Source organism: Balaenoptera physalus (assembly GCF_965194825.1).
Source record: "Balaenoptera physalus genome assembly, chromosome: 3".
Taxonomy (NCBI): domain Eukaryota; kingdom Metazoa; phylum Chordata; class Mammalia; order Artiodactyla; family Balaenopteridae; genus Balaenoptera; species Balaenoptera physalus.
The window spans coordinates 12,460,264-12,486,997 of NC_138890.1; the positions used below are offsets into that span (position 1 = coordinate 12,460,264).

At 50.1% G+C, this 26,734-nt stretch overlaps 1 protein-coding gene across 1 annotated transcript in view; it reads right to left on the reverse strand.

The window, feature by feature from the left end:
* The window catches only part of UNC13A (unc-13 homolog A), a 66,978-nt gene that overhangs the window by 22,410 nt on the left and 17,834 nt on the right, over positions 1 to 26,734 (reverse strand). Inside the window, exons 8-27 of the mRNA XM_082453407.1 lie at positions 26,667 to 26,702; positions 22,889 to 23,096; positions 15,759 to 16,298; positions 15,139 to 15,247; positions 13,299 to 13,345; positions 11,084 to 11,162; positions 10,359 to 10,430; positions 9,837 to 10,056; positions 8,991 to 9,218; positions 7,936 to 8,077; positions 7,478 to 7,647; positions 6,397 to 6,512; positions 4,921 to 5,084; positions 4,400 to 4,550; positions 4,021 to 4,089; positions 3,612 to 3,701; positions 3,251 to 3,385; positions 1,570 to 1,703; positions 379 to 464; positions 59 to 185 (exon numbers count right to left, since the gene is read on the reverse strand). Of these exons, the coding sequence (XP_082309533.1) occupies positions 59 to 185; positions 379 to 464; positions 1,570 to 1,703; positions 3,251 to 3,385; positions 3,612 to 3,701; positions 4,021 to 4,089; positions 4,400 to 4,550; positions 4,921 to 5,084; positions 6,397 to 6,512; positions 7,478 to 7,647; positions 7,936 to 8,077; positions 8,991 to 9,218; positions 9,837 to 10,056; positions 10,359 to 10,430; positions 11,084 to 11,162; positions 13,299 to 13,345; positions 15,139 to 15,247; positions 15,759 to 16,298; positions 22,889 to 23,096; positions 26,667 to 26,702 (2,923 nt within the window). The remainder of the gene's footprint in view (positions 1 to 58; positions 186 to 378; positions 465 to 1,569; positions 1,704 to 3,250; positions 3,386 to 3,611; positions 3,702 to 4,020; positions 4,090 to 4,399; positions 4,551 to 4,920; positions 5,085 to 6,396; positions 6,513 to 7,477; positions 7,648 to 7,935; positions 8,078 to 8,990; positions 9,219 to 9,836; positions 10,057 to 10,358; positions 10,431 to 11,083; positions 11,163 to 13,298; positions 13,346 to 15,138; positions 15,248 to 15,758; positions 16,299 to 22,888; positions 23,097 to 26,666; positions 26,703 to 26,734) is intronic.

Below are 26,734 nucleotides of genomic sequence, written 5' to 3' on the forward strand. Positions count from 1 at the left end.
ACCTCAGTCTAGCTGTCAGCGCTACAGTTCTGGCTTGGGTTCAGGGCACAGGACTTACGCAGGATACTCAGGCACTCGGTCCTTAAAGGCAGGAAGCTCTGCCACATACTCATTGTAGAGCCATTTGACCTTGAAGTGGAGGTTCATGTAATCAGCACTCTTGCATAGGCGATGCTTATCATGCTCTGGTGGGGGAAGCAAGGCGGCAGCTTAGCCGGGAGGGTCTGCCACTCTCTGTCTTGGTAGTGCCCACTCTGGCCATCACTGATGTCTGACCTCAGGTATGAGGGTCCAGGGCACTCACAGCCTTAGAGGGGACACTGAGGCACAGCTACCTGCTGTAGCCAGGCTGGGAGATACAGGGGTGGGAGGACTCACCCTCCATTGCATACTTCATATCCTGGGCAAACAGATTCCACATCACTTCAGCGCTGATTTTACCCACGTTCAATTCCTGGGGAAACCTGGTGAAGGCCATGAAAGTATGAAACCTTGGGAGACAGAAGGCAGATGGCACAGGATGCTTTGGCCTTCCCAGCCCCAGAGGGTAGTGCGGGACAGGCAAGAGATCTGGATTCAAGTTCATTCATAGCTACAGACTTGCTGAGTGACTCTGCACTGGGGCCCTGCTTCTCTCTGAGCCTCCACCTACCCATCCCTCCATTCACTCATTAACCCATCCATCCATCTATCTACCTATCCATTCACCCACCCATCTGTCTGTTCACCCATCTGTCCATCTCTCCATCCATCCCTGCATTCATTCCTTTATCCACCCACCCATCCTTCCACCGATCTATCCATCCATCCATCCATTCATCCATCTGTCCATCCATCCATCCATCTATTCATCCATACATCTCCATTCATCTGTCCATCCATCCATTCATCCATCCATCATTTGGTCCATCCATCCAAAATCCCTCATCTTAACTCAATATCTAAGTAACCAAGAGGTGCTGGCACCCCAGAGACAGGAGCCTTTCTAGCGCTCACCTCAGGGAGCAGTAAAACACAATAGCTCATTCAGCTAACACAGGCGAAAATTCTACAGACATGTAAAGCCACAAACCAAAACTGTGCACACATTCACACATAATTACACAATACACAACACTGCACATTAAAGTACATTCCACAATTGTACACAAATAACAATTAAATCCATAAACCACAACTATACACAAAATTATATATTATATATATGTGATGTATATGCAAAACATTTAGTAGAGTATCTAACATAGTAAATACTTGAACAACACGATCTATTGTTATTTATGAACCTACAGACACATATAAAATTACATACATATGTGCACAGTTACACAAATCAACACATACAAAATACATGTCTGATTAGACCAGTGATTGTGTACATGCACACAATTTTGTTTGTTTGCAAATTATGCCATATTTCATCCATGCACAGCCACACCCACAACTGCCCCCACATATACAACATTTCATATGTAATTAGATATGATTGCCTTTACACACAAGACACAAAACTGTGACACACATTCATGATGACCTCCAGATAATTAACTGCACAGACACAGAACTCACTGGTTGAGGCAGGGAGTGTAGGAATTCTTGTCTTCCTCAATGATGGACACTATGAGAGTGATCAGCTTGGACCAGAAGTCGAGGTTCTTGATGCTGGGGCCCTGTTCCTCTGGGGGAACTTCCCCCTTCTTGGCCTGGAAAGAACAGTGGGGATGTTGGCCACAAAGGATCCAGGGGTGGGGAGCTCAGACATTTCATTATTGAGGGCCAGGAGGTTGGTGAGGAAGGGCTCCATTAACATATGTAAGTTTCAGGTGTGAGGTCTGCATGAAAAGGAGCTAAACTCACATAAACTGGCGCCAACACAGCTCAACAAAGCTTAATTAGGCTCAACTAATAAAACTGAATGGAACTGAATTTAGTTGAACAAACTCAAGCCAGCTAAACCAAACAGAACTGAAATGAATGCAAATCAGGACCACTTAGCTTAACAGATGGCAGTTTTCAGAGTTTATTCAGTGGAACTGGGCCAATTACACTGAATTAGTGGAATTAAACTTAACTGGATTGAATTAAACTCAAATGAACCCAATTGGATTGAACCTAATCAGCTTGTTCAAGATCAAGATCAATCTAAATCAAAATATCTGAAATAAATCAACTTGAACTCAACCCAACCCAACGTAATCTAATTCAACTCAACCCAAGTCAACCCAATCCAACTCCACCTACTTATTTCAACCTAACATACTCAGGCCACCTCAATCCAACTTTAGTTAATCAATGGAAATGAAAGTAGTTAAACTCAACTGAAACAAGTCCAACTCAACCAAACTCAGTTGAACTCAACGGTACCTAATCCAACAACCTAGCTCATCCTAACTCAAGCCAACTCAACCCAGTCAAGAACAATTTCAATTCAAGTAAACTGAATGGAGATGAATACATTTTTACTCAGTTAAAGTCAACTCAGTCCAACTCAGTGATGCTCACTAATTAGCCTAGAGCAATTTTAAGTCAAGCAAACAGAAATAAATAGATCTAAACTGATCATAGTTGAACTAAACCCAGCCCAATTTAATCTACTTCATCTCAACCCAGTTCAGTTGAGAGCAACTTGATTTCAACTCAACTGAATGTAAATGAACAGAATGAAGTAAAATTGAACTGAATTCAGCTTATGTGTTATCTCCTATCTGAAGCCCAAGCTGAGGAAGGGGCTCAGCTCCCACAGCCTCTTGCAATTCCTCCCTTCCAGTGCTAATCACCCCAGGTTGTAAATTTCCAATTTATACATTTTTCCCTCCTAATAGAGTATAAGCTCCTGGAAACCTTACTGACAATCCTGGGACGTTATATGTGTAAACAGCGTGTTGAAAGATCTCAAATAAATTGAGTTCAAGACTGAACTGAAGAAATTCAATTCAACTCAATATTTATGAACAGGGACTCTATTCTAGGCACACTGTATTATGCCGGACTCAACTAAGTTTAACTAAAACCAAATTTATTGAGCTCCTACTGTGTACCAGGTGCTAAGCACTTAACTATGTTTCATCCGAAGCTTGTATCTCATTGAATCTCCTCCTTAATCCTGAGATGTGGGTTTATGACCCCATTTTACAGGCGGAGATACTGAGGCCCAGAACGGTTAAATCACTTGGGAAGGGGCAGATCTGGGACTTGGACCAGGGTCCGGTTGGAGTCCCCTAGTCCCTTCTGCCTCATCTGGGGTCCTCACCGGGTCAGTCTGGTACTCTCGACTGTAGAGTTCATGACAATTGTTGAAGATGTATTCATAAGTGGAGTTGAGGCAGGCTTTCACACAGTCCTTCACCACCTGGCTGGCTCGGGGTGGGCTCTGGAGTTCTTGCACCTGGCAGGAGGAAGTGACATGGGCATGGGTGTGCACAGTGGGGACAGGGGGTACCCAGGAAGTGGCTACAAGTGGAGCTGGTTTTAAGGAAATGTTGTAGCAATGTGAAAGCAGAGGGTCACTGAGAAAGGGCACTGCTTTCCAGGAGAAATGTTACTCGTTTAGGAGCTAACAGTCCTGGAGTATCCTCCCTGGAGAGCTAATGGAACTGGGTCCCCTTACCAACCTTCATCCGAAAGAAGGTGATGCTGGTGAGAAGATCCACCGTGGATTTGAGGTCCTGGAGTCTCTCTGGGCTGCTGGCTGGGAAGTTATTCTATGGAAGGGAGAAGAGAGGTGGGGTTATGGAAGAAGGCCGGGGGATGATGGGAGACAGCGTTTTAGGGGAGACACAAGAGCCTCCAAGTTTCAGGAGGTGTGTTAGGGGTCATTGAGAACACCTTGAAGTAACTGGGGGTGTCTGCTTGGATACACCAAACTTTTGGGCAGGTGCTGCCCACATATGTGTACATGTGTCAGAGGAACACATTCTACATGTTAAGATGGGTCCTGCCATGTGCACGCCTGCTGGCAGCTGTCCCCTCCAGGCACACACATGCCTGGGGTGAGCAAATCATCATGCATGCTCTTCTCACCCGATACATGGAGAGGTCAATCCGCAAGGAGTTATGCAGCTGGTCCAGGAGCTTCACAAAGCGTTCTTTCTGAGGAGGCAGAGGAGGAGGAGAAGGTTGGATGAAAGCAGGCACTTGGGGATCAAGTGTAGCAGCTAAAGGTGGCTGCCACATTGGCTAAGTGGTTGCTATACGTTATGTGTACCCCATCCGCTGTTGAACTGACCCCTCATAACATCCGGTCAACAGAGGGATAAAATGAGGCTCAGAGAGGGGAAGTGACTGGTGCAAAGTCACACAGCAAGTCAGGTCCAGATTGGGGATCTGGACATCGCACGAGGTGTGACCAGCACAGGGTCAAGCTCTCCCTCATCTCCAGGCCCCCACCCCTGGGACTGACCCCAAAGTTGGAGGCTGCGAAGCGGTCAGAGGCAGACACGTTGGTGGAGGCGGTGGTGTGCGCGTAATAGGCGTTGATGTTGGCAAGCAGGGTGCTCATGACGGCAGGCACCCCAGGACACATGTACTTGGAGGAGAGGCAGGCAAAGTGGCTGGTAGGAGGGAATGGGAAGCACTGGGTCTGGTGTCCAGCCCCCAGAATGCCTCTAAGACAGCCCTCACAACCCCCCAAACTGTCCCCTTTTCCTCTGCTTGATTCTGTCCTCTGAGTTTGTCTCCTCTCTGAATTGCCCTGTCTCTGCCTCTTATCTCCAGCTCTCATCCTTGTCACTCTAGCCCCCAGCAATGGCACTTGTCTAACCTCCAGGGAAATTACATAACCCCCACCACACTCACTTCCTCTCTGGCTCCTCCTCCCAAGAATCCCTTCCACCCCAGATTTGCCAGTGTCCACTTGGTAACCACCCCTCCCCCCAGTTTCCTCCACCTCGTCCTCATGTCCACCACAGCCTGCAGCCTTACGTCATGGCTTGGTAGATGGACTCGACGCCATAGCGCATGGCAAACTCGTCCACGATCTCCTGGGCTGTCTCATCATAGTAAACCTTCCAGGCGTCGTCACCCTTGGCATCTGGGATCTTCACGACCCCGTTGTTCTGCACATCTGTCACGAAGTGGAACAGGTTCTGCCACCACAAGGGAGAAGGTGTCATAGAGAGTGCAAGGGGACACCGGGGGTCAGAGATCCCAAGTATAGGGCAGCTTACATCATCCATCTATCTGTTTATTCATTAATTCATTCATCTACCCTTTCAGCCGTCCACCACCCGTCCATCCATCGAACTACCCCAAATTTCAGCTATCCCTCATCCATCCTCCCAATAGTTCAACTACACACCCATCCATCTGTCCATCTGTCCATCCACCCATCTACCCACCCATCCCTCTAACCATCTACTCCCTTACCCATAAATCCAACTACCCAAAAATCCACCTGTTCACTTTATCCATTCTTTCAGTAATTCAACCACACATCCATCCATCCCATACATTTACCCACAACTTCACCTGTCCATCCAATAATTCATCCTTCTACCCAATCAACCATCAATCCACCCAGCCATCATCCATCTGTCCATGCATCTACTCATCCATCCACCTACCCAACTACTCCAAAATTCTCCCATCCATACACCTGTGGATGGTTCAACCATACATCCATCCACCCACCCTTTCTTCCATCCATCCATCTATCCACCAACCTACCTACCCACCATTCCAACTACCCCCAAATTCACCTAACCACTCATCCTTCTGTCTAGTAATTCAACCACACGCCCATCTATCCCATCTACTACCCACAGCTTAATCTGTCCATCTAACTTATCAACCCATTCGACCATCCATCCATCACCTATCTATCCACCCATCAATTTATCCATCCATCCATCCTTCCATCCTTCATCTATCTGCCCACCCATCTATTCACCCATCCATCTATCCAACTACCCCCAATTCACGCATCCAACTCATCTATGCTTCCAATAGATCAAGCACACATCCATCCACCCATCCTTTCATCTTTCCACCCATTCTTTTATTCACTCAGTACTCATTCATCCAATCATTTATTCATTCAACATACTGAGTTCTCTCCAGGAACCCCTAGGCAGCTGGAAGAGACAAACCCAGGCACACAAAACCTAACCCTGAGTGTTCAGGGCTGGGACAGTTGGAAGACCTGGATTTCTGTAGTGAGAGTCTGCCTGGAGGTCATGGAGGGCTTCCAGAGGAGGGGGCCCTGAAGCTGGACCTTGATTGACGGGGAGTTTTCTGAGCACAGAGAATGGCATAGGGGACAGTCTCAGAGGCCCAGGGGAATGTGAATGGTGTGGTCAGAAAGAGGAAGGAGGAGCTAGGGCAGGCAGGAATGGTGAGTGGAGGTAACGTGGGAGACAAAGGTGAACTTCAAATGTAGGGTGGGGCAGTGGGCCTCACCTCGTGCAAACAGGTATACTGGACATGGTAGGGGGCCACCTTCTCCTCGCCTTTGATCTCCACACTGATGTGTAGCCGGATGGCACCCGACACAGCAGATTTGTCAGTCCGCTTGTCTGCAGGGCAGAAAGGGATGGCAGTGTCAGAACTTCCCAATATAGCCCTGGACTATTTTAACATATGCGTAACTGCAGCCCTCTCAGACTCCCTGAATTAAGGCCTAGGTGCTTCTCCTCAGATTGGCTTCCTAGACTTGTGTCTCCCCCATTAGAGTAGAATTCTTAGGCCCTGTCTCTCCCATCTCACTGGGATCACAGATCTTGCTTCCTCACTCAGATGAATTTCCTTGGTCTGCATCTCCCTCTTTAGACTAGGAGCCTTGCTTCTTCCCCAGGCTGTGCTCCCAGACTCTGCCTCCCCCATCGGATCAAGCTCCCCAGAGTCTACCCATCTTCTTAGACAGGATTCCTGGGTCAGTGCCTCTTTCCTCAGACTAGGATCCCCAGGTCTTGCTTCCTGCTTCCCCCATCAGAATAGGATATCTAGATTTCCTCTAACCGAACTAAGAAGTTCCTAGACTCTGCTCACCCCTCTCAGACTGGGTTCTTCCTCTGCCCTCAGACTGGGCTCACAGATTCTCCTCATCATTCTTAGACAGGGCTCTTGGGTATGGAGCTCCCCTCTCAGATTTGGAATCCCAAACTCTACCTCTTCCCTTAGACTGGATTCTCAAAGTTCAATCTCCTTTCTTAGGTTAGATTCCTGGGTCTGTGCCTCTCTCCTTACACTAGGGTCCTCAGGTCTTGCGTCCTGCCTTCCGCATCAGAATGAGATATGGAGATTCTGTCCCTCCCTCACTCTCCCACACCGAAATAAGACAGTCCTTGGTTCTGCTCACCGTCTCAGCCTGGTGCTTCCTGCCCCCATCAGACTGGGCTCACAGACTCTGCCTCCTCTGTTAGACTGGGCTCCTAGATTAACTCCTGCTGACACTGTCTCTCCCCTCCAGCTGGGCTCCCCACTTTGGTTGGGTCCCCGGGACCCCCTCCCCTCTCCCCTGCAGAACCCCACCCTTGCTCACCCAGGTTGTACCACACGTCCATCTCGCCACTGAGTGTCCGCACCTCGATGATCGTCTGCCCCAGGAAGTCATCGGATTCCCTCTTGAACCGCTGCTTCACGCGAGATTTGATGTCATCGTCCTCATCCCAGACACGCACCTTGATTCGGTCCGAGGAGTTGTGACATTCACTGCAGGGGGGGAAGAGGAGGTTGGGGCAGGGGGCTTTTTTTTTTTTTTTGTCTGCGCCGGGTTGCGGCACGCAGGATCTTCTTTGCTGCGTGCGGGATCTTTAGTTGTCACATGTGGGATCTAGTTCCCTGACCAGGGATGGAACCCGGGCCCCCTGCATTGGGAGCATGGAGTCTTAACCACTGGACCACCAGGGAAGTCCCAGGGCAGGTGTCTTGAAGCCCACCCTTCAGCTGCTCCAACAGGGAGCTCCATCTAGGGGGCTGGGGGTCCAGCCAGACACCTACAAGTGGAAGTTCTCCTCCCACACGGGGTTCAGGTTTCCATAGATGGTTTTTGTCCGTTTCTTGGTCTTCCCGACCTGGACGGTGACGTAAGGGTCACTGGATCCTGTCTTGTCCTTTGCCTGCAAGCCCTGGGCACAGACCACTGGAAGACACACAAAACAAATATAAATGTGGGCTCAAGGAGCAAGGCATGCCAAGAACAGACACTGTCACAGGCTCCACAGGGAACGCCTGTGACAAGGACTGAGGGCTTTGTTCTGGCCACAGGAGCCCATGGACACACCCACTGGGCATGCTCGGCTTGCTAGAGTTAACATCCAGGGAACCCTCACCCAATGAAGAATATGAAGGTGCCCCAGGGTCACCCCTGGGGTGGGACACTCGGGTGTGTGATCTACAGTGTCCCCCTAAGGTCCCCAGCAGGATTGAGCCCCCAGTTGCCCACAGTATGACATTGGCATCCTCCGCAGGGCTCTTTACCTCCCGGCTCTCAAACTCATGTCTCCACCTCCCACTGGCACTCCCTGGGACCACCTCCTGGATACCCATCTGCCCTGAAATCCTCATCTTGGAGTCTGTTTTCAGGGAAATCCCAGTGATGATGAGGAATGGATAAACACCACAAGGCCCCCACCCCTGGGAAGGACCTCTCAGCCCTGGGAGGTCAATAATGTCCCCCAGTGGTCCTAGGTGTCCACTGCTTCGCCTGCTCGGTGGCACCCTGGGTAGGGCTTATTCCCTCCTGGTCTCACTTCCCAATACCCCTGGGGGCTTCCTGGGTTCACCTCCCAGATAAACTGTGTGCCCTCAACTCCTCTTCTTGAGGTCTGGTTCTGGGGGCTACCAAGCGAGATGCACCCAGATAGTTTCATGCAAACACGTTTGGAGGCATATATGCCCAGGTTGTGGGCACAAACGCATATACACCGACATGAGAAAGTCACGGGGACGCTCAAATATGTGCAGCAAAGGGAAGGAAGGGGCGTGGGAGGGAGCACAGGGGGCCGAGAAGGGACCCCCGTGGCCGTCCCTCCCCCTCCCCCCCGCGGCCTCACCGGTGATGCTGATCTTGGCCGACCACTTGGACGTTCCATCCAGCACGCTCTGCTTGACGGCCTTCATCTGCTGCGTGTGCGCGGTCTTGGTCACCGCGAAGATCTCCTGGATGAGCTCGAAGATCTCGGGCTTGTTGCGCTCCCGGATCTTCATGCGGTCCTTGAGCACCATGATGATGTTCTGCGTCCGGTCCTCCGCCCCGTGCTTGGAGCTCTTCTCCGCCGCCCCTGCGCGCAAAGACAGCCGTCACTGTACACAGAGCACTCCCTGCCAGGAGCGAGAGCCCTGATTCCCGCTCCAGGGCTTCCTCATCTGCTGCCACGGACACGGGGCTCAGGTGAATCATCCCCCCAAAGCTAGAGCTGCCAGAGCTCCTACCTGCTCTCTGAATCCTCCCCCAACCAGGCCTTTCCCCCTAAAGTTCCCACCCCCTGTCTTAGCCCCTCCAGTCCGCGTAAGTCCCCTTCCCCTCCGACACCCTGCCCTCTCCAAGCCCGTCCCCTCCTCGGACTCCTCTCCCCAACTTGAGCCCCCTCCCACCTCTGAACTAACCCTTACCCTAACCCTCTTTTTCTCCATAGAAACCGCTGCCTCCCATTAAGCCCGCCCCTTGAACAGTTTAGCTCCTCCCTGAGTCCCGCCCCACCCCTCTAGGACCCCTCTCACTTCTCCTTTCCCCTCCTGTCGCTCCCGTCCCGTCCCACGGCCCCGCCCCGTCCCACGGCCCCGCCCCGTCCCACGGCCCCGCCCCTTGTCCCGCCCCCTCCTCCTCGTCAGAGCCCCTCCCCCTAACCATTAACAGTCCTGCCCCTCCGTCTCCGCTCCTGCGGGAGCCCGGCACTCACGCTGCAGACAGTCTGCGTTGAGCAGGTCCTGGCACTTCTCGTGGCACTTGACACCGCACTCGGTACAGCGCATACCCTGCCGCGCGATGCCCCACAATAGCCCCTCACACTCGTAGCAATAGGTGGGTGTGGTGGCCGTCCACACCTCGAAGTTGTGCGGCGTCGTGCACGAGATGGGGTAGATTAAGGCTTGCAAGGTCTTCTTGTAAACGTGGTTTTTCTGCGGGGAGGGAGGGCATGCGACATGGGCGTAGAGCCTTAACCTGGGGGCACTGGCTTGCCCCGCCCTCATCCCCCCGCCCCCCGCCCCGTTCTGAGTATGGTAAAGTCCCGGTCCGTCCCCCGCCCCACACTATCGGAATCCACGGGTTCCTGTACACAGACTGTGCTCACTGACGGCTGCGTTGTCGGAATTCTGGAAAGCGAGGAGTGCCTGTCTCTGCCCCACCTCCTTCCTTTCCTCCGGGAGCCCCGCAGACCCGCCCACCCTCCAAGCTGGGGAGGGGGAGGTGCCCCACGCACCAGCTCTTCGTTGTTCAAAGTGCTGGATGCCAAGGCCGAGGTGATGCCTGCTTTTCTGGACTGCACCAGAGACTGGAATAGGGAAGTCACCAAGGGAGTCAGAGGGGTCGATTGGCACCCGGGGGGTTGTCACCGCGAGCAGAATCCCCAGCCATGGTTTGGGGCCGCCAGCCACGGATTCAAGCCACAGCCACAAATAGGAAACAGGTCACAGCAGCGGGAGCAGAACCAGAAAAGAATTGGGAGGTGACAGAGGCTCCAGGTTAGAAGAGACCCTGGAAAGGGAGCAGCCCCACACCTCTGACTCACCCATTCCCCACCACCATGGACCGGACTGGGCAACTGCACTTGGCCGTGGTCAACAGCCACAGAGCAAAAGCACCAGCCAGGCCATGAACCAAGGTGGGGAGTCACCTGCTCTCTTCCCCACCCATGAACTGTTGGACATGGCAAGGTCCCCTCCCCAGAACCCATGGGATGGGGACCAGTTGGAAGATCCCAGTGGGGGGCGGGGCTCTCGGGAGGAGATTCAAGGGCCTGGGTTGCCATCACTCACCATGGCCTGAAGTGTCCACGCAGCACGCAGGGTAGAAATGAGATCACATTAGTCCCAGAGAATGCCTTGCCAGTCCCCAGCCCCAGTTCTGCCATGGGCAGTTGTACAGGTTGAGCACTGCTTGTGGCAGGGCTGCTCTGCTTGGGCAGGGGAGGGCACAGGCGCTCACCAGGTCGCTCACGAGGGGGATAGGCTTCCTCTTGCGGATGTCTGGCATGCTGTCGATGATGATGAGACCACCGCCAGGGCTGCAAGACACACCCAGGGACGTCAAGGGCCCAGGGAAGTTCCCCTTCCTCCAACAGACATCTCCTGAGGCCTGGGCAGGACACCTGATCTCCCCAGGTATTAAGAGTTGAATTGTGTCCCCCGAAAAGACACATTGAAGTCCTAACCCCCAGTGCCTCAGAATGTGACCTTATTTGGAAATAGAGTCATTGCAGATGTAATTAGTTAAGACAAGGTCATACTAGAGTAGGATGGGCTCCTACTCCAATATGAGTGGTGTCTTTATAAGAAGAGAGACACACAGGGAGAAGACAGTGGTGTGATAGTAGAGGCAGAGATTGGAGTGACTTGTTTACAATCCAAGGAATACCAAGGATTGCCAACAACTACCAGAAGCTAGAAAGGCAAGGAAGGAGTCTCTCCTACAGAAGTCAGAGGGAGTGTGGCGCTGCCAACACCTTGGTTTTGGAATTCTGGCCTCCAAGAACTGTGAGAAGATACATTTTTGTTGTTTTAAGCCCTCTGTTTGTGGTAGTTTGTTATGGCAGCCCTAAGAAATGAAGACACTGGGGCTCAACTTCCTCATCTGAGAAATGGGGAGATGATACAGTTGCCCACGTTGAATGAAAATTTGAATTAAGGCAAATCTAAATAATATGCAAAAATATCAATGAAATCTTTCTTTATGCTCAAAATTGGAAATATTTGTGTATATTTAAAGTCTATCCTGGAAGAAGTGATTTCAAAGCCCATGAGAAAGAGGAAACTGGAAATTGTATTTGTGCTGTTGCCTCTTGGCAGCTTTGCTGTAGCTGGCTAATCAGAATGAGGGCTGTGGCAGATGCTGCGGTGGTCTGTCCAAATCTACTTTACTGAGAGGTGCAGGTGTTCCCAGAGAGGGTTCAGGTGTGGCTCCTCTCCAGAAAGTTCTCAGTGGTCAATGAGAGTGATGCCTGGCAGCCAGTGACTCTGGACAAGCCCTGGGGTGCTATTCATGCTCCAGCGCTCCCTGAAGGATCAGGCAGAGGCTTGGTGACTCCTGAACTACCTCTCTGCTTGGCTGTTTCTCCTACCTGGTCCCGCCTGCCTCACAGGCTTTTCTTTTCTTTTTTATAAGTTTATTTATTTATTTTTGGCTGCGTTGGGTCTTCGTTGCTGTGCGTGGGCTTTCTGTAGTTGCGGCGAACGGGGACTACTCTTTGTTGCGGTGCGCGGGCTTCTCATTGTGGTGGCTTCTCTTGTTGCGGAGCACGGGCTCTAGGCACGTGGGTTTCAGTACTTGTGGCGCATGGGCTTAGTTGCTCCGCGGCATGTGGGATATTCCTGGACCAGGGCTTGAACCCGTGTCCCCTGCATTGGCAGGTGGATTCTTAACCACTGCACCACCAGGGAAGCCCTCACAGGCTTTTCTTGAGAGTGCTTCCTGTATAAATCATGCACACAGGAGCCCCCATCTCAGACCCCGCTTCCAGGGCTCCCCACACGGGACACTTGCCCCTCTGGGAGTCACAGCTCCTATGTCCCTTCCTCTGTTTGAAAAGGATGTACAAGGGAAGGCAGTCACTCTCCAGCTGTTATTTAAAACATTAGTGTAATTTACAAATATCTTTTGCATCCTCTAACCTCACCACACAAGTGCTTTAAAAACACCCTGGAAAAGCAATAACTTAAGAAATTAGATATGACAAATGCTCCATGTAAGACCAACAACTATCGTTATGAAACAGCCAGCAACTGTAGAAATAATCTGAGAAATGTAAAAGCAGAATCAAAGCAAAAAATTCACTCCAGGGTTGCAGATGTATTGTGCAGGAAATGGGTTTCTTCTTTACCTTACATTTATCTCTAGGGGGAAATGTTCTTGAATTATATGAGCGGCTTGAGCAAGGTCTCTCTGGACTGTTTCTCCATCTGTAAAATAGGGGTAGTGGGCCCCTCATGGGTTTGTTGTGAGGATTCAGTGTGTTACTATCTTCGGCTCCTGCTGGTCATGAGTGCCTTATTACAGTGGCTACATCATTTCACTCATGTGCAATCTGTCCCCTGTCTAAATGGACCCTCTCCCTGCCCTGGCTGGGCTGAGGTTATGGTGCAAACCAGCCTTAGGCTCTGGGTTCAAAACTTCCTCTCCCTCACCCCCAAGATCTGATACTCACCCGCCTTTGAACCACAGGGATTTGGACATCTCTCCTTCTCCCCGGGCCTGCAGGACAGAAGACAGATATGGTCAGTGTAGCTGCCCCTTCCCAGGGCAGCACATGTACCACACCCACAACTGTCTCCCCTTTGGGTTGGGAGTCAGGAGGCCTGGGTCCTAGTCCTCACTGTGTGTCCTTAGGGAGCCCACTGGCTTTTTCTGGGCCTCAGTTTGTCCATCTGTAAAATGAGAAGAAAGGAGATACTCTCTGACACCAACCTCAGTGAACTTTAGTCTCCTTGTCTGTCAAAAAATTGGGGATTTGTTAGCATCATCTAGAACAAGAGCTCGTGCTCTATAGTCCTGGGACTCTTAGGGGCTGGCTCGATACTCATAAGATCCTATCACTCGCTAAACTCCCCCTGCCTCACCTGATTATCTGATCTCATGCCCCAGGACCTTTGCCCAAGCGGTGCCACCTGTATATATGCTCTCCCACCTTCTGCACCCGACCAGCCTCCATCTATCATTCAGGTCTCAGTGTGGACCCAGAGTCAACACCATGCAACTAAAGGGTGGCATGGTGGGGGGGGGGGTGGACAAGGAGAAGGGTCTGACACCTTCTTCTGAAATATTGTTTAAGTATTTTGGATATCACTCCACTTTAAGTGTCACCTCCTCCAGTGAGTCTTCCTGATTGCCTTGGATTAGTTTTATGCCCCCTCTATGAAACCCAGAGATCCTGCTCATGTTTATTTTTCTTGTCATATCGCTAGTTCCATTACAAGGGTAGTTGCTGTCTTTTTCATTTAATTTGTTGACTTAGTGAATGTTATTCAATAGATTTTTCACAGTATATTTTCTTCTACTGTTTGAATCTAGAACCATGAGACTGTGTAGTAAAAGAAAATTCTACTGTACAACTGATAAGAAATTTGATTTGAAACTTTTGTGGCTCTGATAATTGATGGTCTAAAACTTTGGGAGTCTGTTTAGGATCTCCTCCTGCCAGCCTCACCCCACTTTGGAAGGTCACCCCGGATAATAACACTGCTTGGTGTCCAGCCTAGAGCAGGTTGAGTGAATGAAGGAGTGAATGAACGGCTTCATTCCTGCTGCCCATCTGAACAGTCATCCTGACCCTGACGTTAATTCTATTTTTCACCTAATTTCTTCTGCAATACTGACCAGATCTCAGACCTTTCCCAAACCCCAACTCTGACACCCATTGTGAGCCCAAGCACTGACTTCTTCCCCTATCACCAAGTCAAACCCTGAACTCTGATCTTTGACTGCTGCCCTAACCCTGACCTATAACCCTATCACTAACCTCTATCCCTATCCATGAACCTGGCCACTGAACTTGGCCATAGCCATGACCTCAGCTTAATTTCAGCTCTAGGCTCCAGTTCGCCTCTCCTTCTTCCCCACTTAGAAATCCCAGGCTGCCCTGGGGAGGCTGGACTAGACCTTGGTGGGGCCAGCTGGTTGCAGGGGGAGAGTAGGCAGGCATGGGTAGGGCCAGGGAGGAGTCAGATTGGGCAGGGGTTGGGCCAGGAATGGTGGGGCTGGGGCCAGGGCAGGAGTGGGTGGGGCTAAGGAAGGGCCAGGCTGGGCACAGATGGGAACAGGTTGGGGTGGGCAGAGCCATAGAAGAACCAGGATGTATGGAGGCATGGTGGTGGGCGGAGTGGCGAAGTAGGCGTGGCCTGGTGGCTCATGAGTGGCATGGGCTAGTGTGGGCAGGGCCAGGGAAAGGACCAGAGTGGGTTGGGGCATGGAAGGAGTGGGGAAATGAGGGTGGGTGGGGCACTGGGCGCGGCCAGGCTGCGGGTGAGCCCACTGCTGCTCTCACTCACCTCCTGCAGCTGCAGCCGCACTTTGTTGAAGGCTCGCAGCCAGTTGGCCTTGGCCCTAGACATGGAGTCCTGACCCTCTTGGCCTTCCTCATCTTCTCGTGGCCTGAAACTGAGGCAAGGGGTTTCATGAGGCTCCGGGGCCGGCACTCCCTCCACCCTCCACCCTCCGAGTGATGCTGGGCCCTCCTTGGCCTCCCTGACACTTCGGAGACACAATGACCCACCTGTGACCCCTCTGACCAGCCTCAGTGATCCTCCCCCCCCTTCCCACATGCCCATCACCTCTCTGACGCCTTCAGTTCTCCTGGGTCCCTTTGCCACCTTCCTGGCCCCTCTGCAACTTTGTAACCCTATCCAAGGACTCCTCTGAGGCTTCTGTGACCTCTCCAACCCTGGCAAACCCTCCAGCCCCTCACAACCTCTAAGACTCCTTCATGACCCTGCTTGACCCCCTCTGACCCCACTGAGCCACTTCTGACCTCCTAGACCCATCCCGATCCCTTCAATAAACCCAGGACCCTGTGACAACCTCTCCCCCCATTCCCCAGGTCTACACTGACTCCATCATGGCACCACTGACCCTGTGACCTTGTGACAGGCCCTCAACCCCTTCCCGTTACCTCTCCTCAGCCTTGGGGGGCTCAGGCTGAGGCTCTTGCTTAGCTGCAGGTGCCTCCTCAGGGGCGGCTGACTCAGGGGCCACCTTGGCTATGTCGGGGACCCCGGTGGGCACGGCTGGGGCCTTGTCCTCCTTCTTGGGGGTGGCGGGTGGAAAGCTGACACGCTTGAAGTCCCTGGGCTCGGCCACGGCCACCTGCTCGCGCTCAGTGTAGCCTCGGATGTCATCGGGCACCTCCTCCTCGTCCTCTAGCTCTTCCTCGTCCTCAGGCAGCTCCTCCTCCTCCTCCAAGAAGTCCTCCAGGTCCTCATCCAGCTCTTCATCCAGCTCCTCATCCAGCTCATCCTCATCCTGGTCCCAGCGTGGCGAATCCTTGTGGTAGCTGACCGAGCTGTGGCAGGAGTGGTAGGAGTCCCGGTCCCGCTCGTCTTCCAGCTCAGAGCCCTGTAGGCTCTGTTCATCCGGGTCGAAGTCCTCGCTCAGCTGCGAACTGCCCTGACTCAGCTCCCCTGAGGAGGCGTAATGGCTGCTGCCTGTGGGGCTACAGGAACGGGCCAAGGGCTCAGGGGCTGGGGCACAGACCCACTGCCCATCCCAGCCCCGGTCACACAGGTTCCATCACCCAGTCATTCCCTGGATTGGTCATTGCCTGGATTCCCAGCATTGGTGGAGCTCCTCTGGTTGCCAGGGAAACACAGCCGTGAACAAAAGACAAAAACACCTGTTCTTGGGGCATTTACCATCTTGGGGGGCAGGCAATAAAACCAGATCAGTGACATTAGTGATCATCGGTGACCTACTGTGCACCACTCCTATCCATGCACTGTGGAGTCTGCAAAGCCTTCACCCACATGTTTGGGACCCCGAATCAGTGTCCCTGCCACAGCCCCCTTGGAGACCTAGCGCTCCTGAAACAAACATAGTAGCCCCTGTCTCTTGATGTACCCCCTACCCTCTGCCTCAACCTGGTCCTCCCACTGCCAAGCCCCCTCCGTTCATCAGGGACCTGGGCCTCCCTGCCTCCACTCCTTTCCCAACCTCCACTCACAGCTGATCCTGAGGCGGGTCCCTTCACCTCCACCTTGTAAACATACGTGCAATGCATCCACTTCCTTGCACCCTGGGCCCCACCCTAGCCCAGGCTCCGCCATCTCCACTAGATGCTGCCCTACCCAACATCCACTTCTCTCCTGGACAGTACCTTTTTGCATAGAAGCCACAAAGGGGCTTATTGGAATCATAAACCCAAACACGGACCTCCCCTGTTCCAAACCCTACCACGGCTCCCTTGAAATAAAATTCTGTGCCGTGCTCTGCATCCCTGTGTGGCCCAAATCCTCCAACGTCTCCATCCCCATCTCCTTCCATCCTCCCTTCTCTCCCCCTGCTCCAGCCACATCAGCATCCATCCTCGCTGTCCCTCCAGCACCCTAAATTGTGCCCACCTCTGGGCCTTTGCACTTGCTGTGCTCTCTGCCAGGAACATCCTTTCTTGCCTGCTTTATCTGGAAAAATCCTTTGGCGCCCACTGAAATAGCACTTCTTTGAGTGAGTCTCCCCCACCCTCCAGCCAGGTCAAGCCCACGCCCACCCACATTATATGCTCCTTATATGCACCCTGGATCACACTCGACATGACCAGGAAGAAATATCTGTCTCTGCCTGAGGGCAGACAGCATGACACATGGGCCACCTCTCATCCCCCTTCTAACCACTCATTCAGTCATTCAATAAACAGCATTCCTTGTCTTAAACACTTTCTCCACTCTCAGTGACTGGGACCCTCTTCCCTGGCCAGGCCCTGGGATGCTGTAGGAATCAAACAGGGGTTTGTTTCCTACAGCCCTTTAGTCCTTGTTTGCTAAGTTATGTATATGGTTGATTGCTTTTTAGTGCCTGTCTTTGTAGACAGCTGGGATGGGGGATCAGCAGGTATTATTTGCCTGGAAAGGACTCCAAACTCCCTCTGCTGGTGAATACCCACGAAGTCCACCCCAGCACATTCTGGGGTCCCAAGTGAGGGGGGCAGTCTAGGACTGGGATCTCCACACAGGCCTGGATGTGTCCATCTGTGACCCTGGGCGCCACGTAAACTGCCCCAGGCATGGGACCCAGTGGTCCCCGAAACTCCTCCCACCCCAGCTCTGACATTGGGGTCCAACACAGCTCTGACCCCAGGTGCCTCCCCTGGATGCCATGTCCTCAAGTCAGCCACCAAGGGCCTCCCTGCATGACCTGGCCCCGTTCACCTCTCCAGCCTTTAGCTGAGCTGTCTTCTCTGCCTGGAATTCCTCTCCTAAGACTCTTCATTTATCCTTCAAGTGTTGGCTCCCAGGCACATTTCTCCAGGAAACCCTCCCTGCCCTTCCCCTCTGCCAGTGTGTCCAGCTGTGTCCCTCCCTCCAGTCAAATCCTGACCTGTGGGATGGAATGCCTGTCCTTCTGGGGGCCCAGCATCATCCAGCGCTGGGCAGCAAGGCCAGGGTGGCCTGGAATGGTGGCTTGAGTCACTCTCAGGGGAGCTCTGCCTCTGCATCCCCTCCCCACCATGTGACTTGTTCACGGTGAGAGTGGAGAGTTCTCCTCCTTTTCCACTCCCCCATTCCATCCCAGGAATGCTTACAATAAATAGACTCCCCCCAGGACAGACAGACACACCCAAGGCCAGAGAAGGACAAGACACGGCCAGGCACACAGGATGGGAGCCAATCTGGGACCAGCTCTGTGCACATCCTGCTCTGAGACTCAAGCAACTCGTTGCCACTTTTTGAGCCTCAGTTTCCCTATCTGTAAGATGGGCACTCTTCTGCTTTTCATCTCTGAGAGAGAAGACTTTTCCATCTACTAAAAGAGTTAATATTTTCTTAATATTTGATGTCTTACTCTCCTTTCAACTGTTCCCAGTGCATTGAAACTTTGTTCCAGTAATTGCTTAAGTCTGAGCCACCTTGAATGTGCAAATGAATGATGCTTTACAAATTGTAGCAGTCACAAAAATGGTAGGAGAAACTGTTAGGGAGACAGGAGTGCTTCTGAAGATAGTTTGAATAAGGAAGTCATGAATACAAATGGAAAGGGATCTAGTTCTTTGCTTTCAGGATAGCACAAGCACAAAGGAGTTGAATGAAGAATGCTAGAATAAATCCAGGGTAAGACTAATTCTACTCCCTCCTATGCCACTAAATGTTTTACCTTGAGTATGGCATTTCATTTCCTTGGACCTAAAAAATAAAGAGGTTAGACTAAATGCTCAATCTTTTTTTTTCTCATTTTTTGAAGTATAGTTGATTTACAATGTTGTGTTCATTTCTGCTGTACAGCAAAGTGATTCAGTTATACTATATACATATTCTTCTTTTTTATTGATTGTTTTTTTTGCCGACCACGCAGCATGAGAGGTCTTAGTTCCCCGACCAGGGATCAAACCCGCGCCCCCCTGCATTGGAAGCGTGGGGTCTTAACCACTCACTGGACCACCAGGAAAGCCCCTATACCTTCTTTTTTTAAATATTCTTTTCCATTACGGTTTATCATAAGATATTGAATATAGTTCTCTGTGCTATAGAGTAGAACCTTGTTGTTTATCCATTCTATACATAATAGTTTACAGCTGCTAATCCCAACCTCCCACCCCATCCCTCCCCCAACCCTCTCCCCCTTGGCAACGACAAGTCTGTTTTCTATGTCCGCGAGTCTGTTTCTGTTTCGCAGATAAGTTCATTTGTGTCATATTTTAGATTCCACGTATAAGTGATATCATACGATATTTGTCTTTCTCTTTCTGACTTATTTCACTTGGTATGATAATCTCTAGTTGCACCCAAAATGCTCAATCTTTTAAAAAAGTTCCTTCTAAAACATTCCATCTATAAACTATCCAAACTTTCTATGGTATATACAAAACATAGGAAAATTCAAAATAAAAGTTGTTCAAATACCTGCAAAAGAATATTATATTGGGGGCTTCCCTGGTGGCGCAGTGGTTGAGAGTCTGCCTGCTAATGCAGGGGACACGGGTTCGAGTCCCGGTCTGGGAAGATCCCATATGCCGCGGAGCAACTAGGCCCGTGAGCCACAATTACTGAGCCTGCGCGTCTGGAGCCTGTGCTCCGCAACAAGAGAGGCCGTGATAGTGAGAGGCCCGCGCACCGCGATGAGGAGGGGCCCCCACTCACCACAACTAGAGAAAGCCCTCGCACAGAAACAAAGACCCAACACACCCATAAATAATAAATAAATAAATTTTAAAAAAAAAGAATATTATATTGGATGATGGTAAAGACTGAGTAGGGGGCTTATGAAGGTTTTCTTCAAATTATGTTTTACCCAAACTCTCCACAGCAGATGGAAATGTTTTCTGTCCTCACCATCTAACATAGTAGCCACCGGCCACATGTGCATGACTCTTGAGCACTTGAAAAGTGTCCAGTAAGATGGAGGGACTGAAATTTTATTTTATTTATTTTAATTATTTTAACTTTAACTTTAAAAAGCCACATGGGGCTACCATGTTGGACAGCACAGCTCTGAAAGCTCATTTACCTTGATGGCACAAAGATAAACCATTTAAAATTTCTTTTCTTACTGCACTAGAAATAAAGCGATTCTGAGGGTTTCTCCAAATCTCAACCAGATGCAAACACTTGTTTGCATAATTAACCTCTTCGTCAAGAGTTGGAGAAGGCCTGCAATTCGGGAGCCTGGATAGCTACGTTTAATAGCGAGTCTGCCCCTGAATTTTTGAATGTGGGGTAACACGGGGGTGGTTCTGAGATGCTACTGGGAACACAGAGAATGGACAACCTCCTTGGTTGAAGTCCTTGCTGATGATGTAGAGGGAACATCACTTCTGTCCAGCTGTAGGACCTTGGGAGGCTAATGTTGCAGGTCCCCAGGTGCCTTTTTTAGGGCTGAGAGGCAGTGTGGCGTTGTGGCTGTGGACTCAGAAGCCTGCTTGACAAGGTTTAAATTCTGCCTCAGCCACTTACTAGCTGTGTGACCTTAGGAAAGTAACTTAATCTCTCTGCCTCATTTTCCTTATCTACAAAGCCATGGGGAGATGAAGAGGTAAATTCTCACCTCATAAGATTGGTGTAAAGAATAAGCATATTATTTGGGACATATTAGAATACCTAGCACATAGTAAGTGCTCAATTAACCATCATTATTTTTCTTGCTTATACACTAGATATAGGAGGACTAGGATCAGAATGAGGTAGGTGAGGCTGAGTCCTGCAAGTGCAGAGTCAGATCATGTTTTAACTTAAATTTGTATATTTTAGATTTGATTTTTAGAAATTTCATTGAAGTATAACTTACATACAAGAACATCTACACTTACAAAGGAACATTTTGGTGATATTTTTTTCCTGGATTTTTTTGGCATCCATTTTGATTTTTTAAAATATTGCATTAATATATTATTTATCTTGAGGACTGAGTTTCTTGGCACCCTCTTAAGCTTTGTACTTGAGGCAACTTCAAGCATACCACGCTCACCCCAGCCTAGTCCTGGACCTAAGTTATAGGGTTAACCTCCAAATCTGGTATATCAAGGTCTCACACAAATAGGAGGCCCTGGTGTATGTGTGAACTGAGCCTAATATCTTAAAGAGATTTGGGGGGTCATATTAATAGAAGTATAGGTTCAACATCAAGGGAGTAAAGAGCCCTCAAAGTTTTCATCCTGCTCATACTTTAATGGACGAAATGTATTCTTTGGGGAGCAAATATTTTGCAAGAAGACCCATGACACAAAATCCACTAGGCGGGGCTTCGCTGGTGGGGCAGTGGTTAAGAATCTGCCTGCCAATGCAGAGGACACGAGTTCGATCCCTGGTCGGGGAAGATCCCGCATGCCGTGGAGCAACTAAGCCCGTGCGCCACAACTACTGAGCCTGCGCTCTAGAGCCCACGAGCCACAACTACTGAAGCCCGCGCGCCTAGAGCCCGTGCTCTGCAACAAGAGAAGCCACCGCAATGAGAAGCCCGGGCACCACCACGAAGAGTAGCCCCCGTACCTGCTCGCTGCAACTAGAGAAAGCCCGTGCGCAGCAACGAAGACCCAGCGCAGCCAAAAATCAAAACAATCAAAAAAAAAAAAAAAATTCACCAGGCCACTGCTTTCCACCCAGTGGGTTCACCATAAACACTAGTCTTTATGATGATTTACCAGCTGTGTGACCTCAGACAAGTGACTTAACCCCTCTGTGCCTTGATCCCCCATCTGTCAAATGCAACCAATAATACTCCCAACCAGAGAATGAAATGAGATGATGAAGGGAAGATGCTGGACCAGAGCTGGGCACATAGTTAGCTCCGAATACTACTATTTGCGCTGTTTATCTAACAGTCACTACGTAGCACTTTCAGGCACCACCCTAAGTGCTTTACAGATAGCCAACCTGTTTAATATCATGTTTGCTATTGTTCTGTTAAGAAACCAGGACTGGGGCGATCAGGTCAGCGATGGGTGGGGGGCAGCAACAGGCACAAGTTTCAGTCTCACAGGCTCAAGGACCAACACACTGCACCCTTGCAAGCCAGGGGACCCACCTGTGGGGTAGGTCTAGGGACAGCCTACTTTGAAAAGAGTAGTGATGGTGGCTGGACTGAGCAGCTCCCAGGTCACTGTGCCCATGCCTGCTGGTCAGGAACACAGAGTCAGGCGTCACCAGGAGGGCTAGGTAGGACCACCCCAGGGCCACAAGTCAGCTGCTTGCTGGGAGTCTTTCCAACATCATGTGCCTCACCTCCCATCCCTATTAACGCTCATCTCTTCCTCCTTTCACCTCCTCCCCTGAACAGTTAGAGAGTACAAAGGGACCAGGGGCTTTTAAGCGGAGTGCCAAAGAGCCCCCCTATTTCAGGGGAACCTCTCAGGGGCTTCCTGACTTCCGTCTCTTTCTTCAGCCAAAGCAGACCCCCTTTAATCAAGCTTGGGGAGTTTTCTTGCAAGATTTTGGGTAAAGAAAAGGTTTTACTGCCTGTAAGAAAGTATGGATGCTGCTTCCCTAGAACCCACTTACCTTCACCCCCAGCTCCCTCCAACCCCCTGTTCCTCTCTCCCCTCCAGGAGATAGAGCTGGACACACACACACACACGCGAATCCTTCACTCCACTGTGACTACCTGAGGGCCCGTGGCTCAGAGAACTCCTCATAACTGTGCACGGAGTCACTGTAGGATTCCCGGGAACCCAGGGGTGGTGGTCGGACAGAATATTGGTGGACCGAGGCATTGGGCTGGGACGTAGTGTAATAGGGTGGCGGGATGCTGTTGCTCGTCTCGCTGCGATAGTCACTGTCACGGTCATCCACTGCGCTGTCAGGGTCCTCATCTGGAAGAGAGAGGAGGCGAGGGGAGACAGTGAGGAGGGGAGGGAGAGGGAGAGCACGCAATGGAGGCCAACACAGTCTCTCAGGTTTAGGGGGTCTTCACTGATTGCTAACCCAAGAAGAGGAATCTACCAGAAGGAATGAAGGATCTTGGGTCATTTTAATAGAGGTATAGGCTTTAGAATAAAGGAAGTGACTACTGGGCATATACCATAACTCAAAAAGACTCATGTACCACAGTGTTCATTGCAGCTCTATGTACAATAGCCAGGACATGGAAGCAACCTAAGTGTCCACTGACAGATGAATGGATAAAGAAGATGTGGTACATATATACAATGGAATATTACTCAGCCATAAAAAGGAACGAAACTGAGTTATTTGTAGTGAGGTGGATGGTCCTAGAGTCTGTCATACAGAGTGAAGTAAGTCAGAAAGAAAAAAACAAATACCGTACATTAATGCATATATATGGAATCTTAAAAAAAAATGGTACTGATGAACCTAGTGACAGGGCAGGAATAAAGACGTAGACATAGAGAATGGACTTGAGGACACGGGGTGGGAGGAGGAAGCTGGGGTGAAGTGAGAGTAGCATCAACATATATACACTACCGAATGTAAAATAGTTAGCTAGTGGGAAGCAGCCGCATAGCACAGGGAGATCAGCTCAGTGCTTTGTGACGACCTAGAGGGGTGGGATAGGGAGGGTGGGAGGGAGACGCAAGAGGGAGGGGATATGGGGATATATGTATGCATATGGCCGATTCACTTTGTTGTACAACAGAAACTAACACAGTATTGTGAAGCAATTATACTCCAATAAAGATCTATTTTAAAAAAAGAAGAAGGGAAGTGAAAACCCTGCTTTGCTGTATGTGGGTCAAACTGGACCTAGAGTCTGGGGTCCACGGTAGGTTCTACAATGTGAGGAGGACAGGGACAAATTGGAAGGTGTCTTTTGGCTCAAATGTGAAAATGGACTTTTAATGAAGTCCAGGGTCTCTGAAAACAATATTGGGTTTTCCATCAGGCTTCCCATAACAGGAGTCACACAGACTCTCATGGGGAAGTTGAAGGATCAAGAGCACAAGGTAGAATATAAATGCCCTTTAACCCTCAGAGATTCCTTGATATCTGAGGATGGGGACCCAAGCCCGGAACTCACATGCGCAGGAACAAAGAAGGGGCTCTGCCAAGGTGCTGCCTCCCTCAAAAAGATCAGATTCTTAGGTTGGCAAGACTACCACATGCCCAGAATCTATCACTCTAATGGAACAGGGAGGGGTTGCCAAACTTCAAGTGTTTAGTAAGAATTAAAGGATGTTTCAGTTCGGTTTGCTTTCCTTAGTAAATGGAAAACAGATTTTCTTTTTTAGGAAAAAGAAAACAGTCTCAAAGGATGTGGGATTGTGGTGGGAACAGGAAAGACTGAATTTATTTAGAAAACAACCATTGAGCTGAAAAGAAGTGAGCATCCCCAAAATTAACTACCCGACTGGGAAGCCCACGGTGTGCTTGGCCATGGTATCAATTTACTGGTGATTTTAAACACCAAGGGGGTGGCTTGTACTTTTTATGCCTTTAAGTATTTTTGCTCTTTTCCCAATTTTTTTGCTTGATTTTAACTTTCTAATTCTTTTCCCACTAATAGAGTCTATTTCTATATATTAAAAGAATAGGTCAAAAAATTTTAATGTGGTAAACTGTTAAAAAATTAATTTCATACTTCATGTAGATCTAGCTATTTGATTCATTCCCTATTTTGCCTTCAGAAAAACCTTAAATTCATTTTTGGCCAGCAAAGCTGGCCTTACCAAAGTAGCTCTGGTTTCCTGGTTTCTCATTTGACTTGAGCCATTGTGACTGGCAAGCTTTTTATCCTGTCGCTGCCATGTGGCCACCTTCTGATGCGCTGCGCTCTGACAGCACTGGCATCAAGGGCAGAAGCAGATGTGAATTTCGGCAACTCAGATTTGTGGGCGTCAGGGTGAAACTGTGAAGCCATAAAGGCCTAAAGTGGGGGATCATGAAACTGGGGACAATTTGTCAATATCACCAAATCGCCCCTCTGACCAAGTTGTTTTCTACCCAATTATTTGGGTTTATAGCCTACCATATTGCCCTTGACCGGACTGAGATGTTTCCAACCAAATCACATGAGGCTCTGTGCATGTTCCCCAAATTAATTTTTTCTGACAAATTGTCTGTTTTTGAGGGGCAGATTGCTTTCTCTTGGATTCTTTCTGCTTTTACCCAGACTCTGCTTTTTACCAAATCGTTTTTGACCAAATTGCCTGCTTCTGGATAAGGCATTTTCAGCCACTTTTGTTTTGACAAAGTGGCCTGCTTTTGGCCTAATTGTCTTTGCTCTTCTTGACCCAATTATGAGCTTTTGCTAAACTGGTTTTAATCCAAAATGTCTTTTTTTTTTTTTTTTTTTTTTTTTTACTGTATTGTTTGTTTGTGGCAGACTGGTTTTGATCAAGCTTAGCTGTCTGCCAAATGCTTATTTTGGCTAACTTTGCTTCTGATTGACTTGTTTTTGACAAATTCTTCTGGATCAAAATACAGTTGACCCTTGAACAATGCAAGGGTTAGGGACGCCAACCCTCCGTGCAGTTGAAAATCCATATGTGATTTTATAATCGGCCTTCCGGATCCACAATTCTGCATCCATGGATTCAACCAACCAGGGACTGTATAGTCCTGTAGTAGTATTTATTGAAAAAAACCCACATATAAGTAGACCCGCACAGTTCAAACCCATGTTGTTCAAGGGTCAACTGTATTTGTAAACAGTTTTCCTGCTCCTGGAGGGAGGGTGGGGTGCAACTTGTCCATCAGGATATGGGGGTGGGGTGGAAGGCCCCCCAGTTGATGGAGTAGAGATTAGGAGGTAGATTCACGCTTAGACTAGAGGACTGGATTTCTCTGAAAAGGGCATGGGCAAAAGGGAGCTATTCCTTAAGGAGAAAAATGGTCATCCAATTTTGGGGGAGGTAGCTTGTTTCTTTCCCCTGGGGGCAAATTGGAGGAAGGTGTGTGTGTGTGTGTTGGGGGGGCTTTGGGAGCTGAGGTCTCCAGGGTGATATCTGTCTGGGGGGTCTTTGCCCAGCTGCTCTGTCTGACACCCTCTTCCCTCCCTGCCCACCAGCCTCTGAGTGACATTGGGGCTGGAGGAGGGCTCCAGGTAGAGGAGGAAGGTGGGGAGACAAAAAGAGGAAGGGAATCACAGGAGAGGAGATGAGGTTATACTTGGGGAGCAGGGGGTGGGGGGCTCACAGTGCCCAGCTGGAGACAGGCAGCTTTCCCGTCTACATGCCCACTCGTCCCAGCTGAATCCTCCCACCCAGGGTGGCGTTACCCACTCCCCACCAGACAGAGCAGGACCCTCAAACAGACGTTAGTGATCAGGGGGCAGGAGGGCACAAGAGGGGTCGTGCCAGTCCTCTGGCCCCAGTGTGCCAGCCACAGGCTCCCCATTTCCCTGAGCAACGGGGCGGGGGCCTCAGGGTCGCCGAGGCGCCCACCTCCCCATGGCCTCCCAGAACATCAAGCTGAGTACTTACTCTGCTGCTCACCCCAGCCAAAATAATTCCAGTTGCCTACAAAGAGAAGGGGCAGAGATAATAAAAGG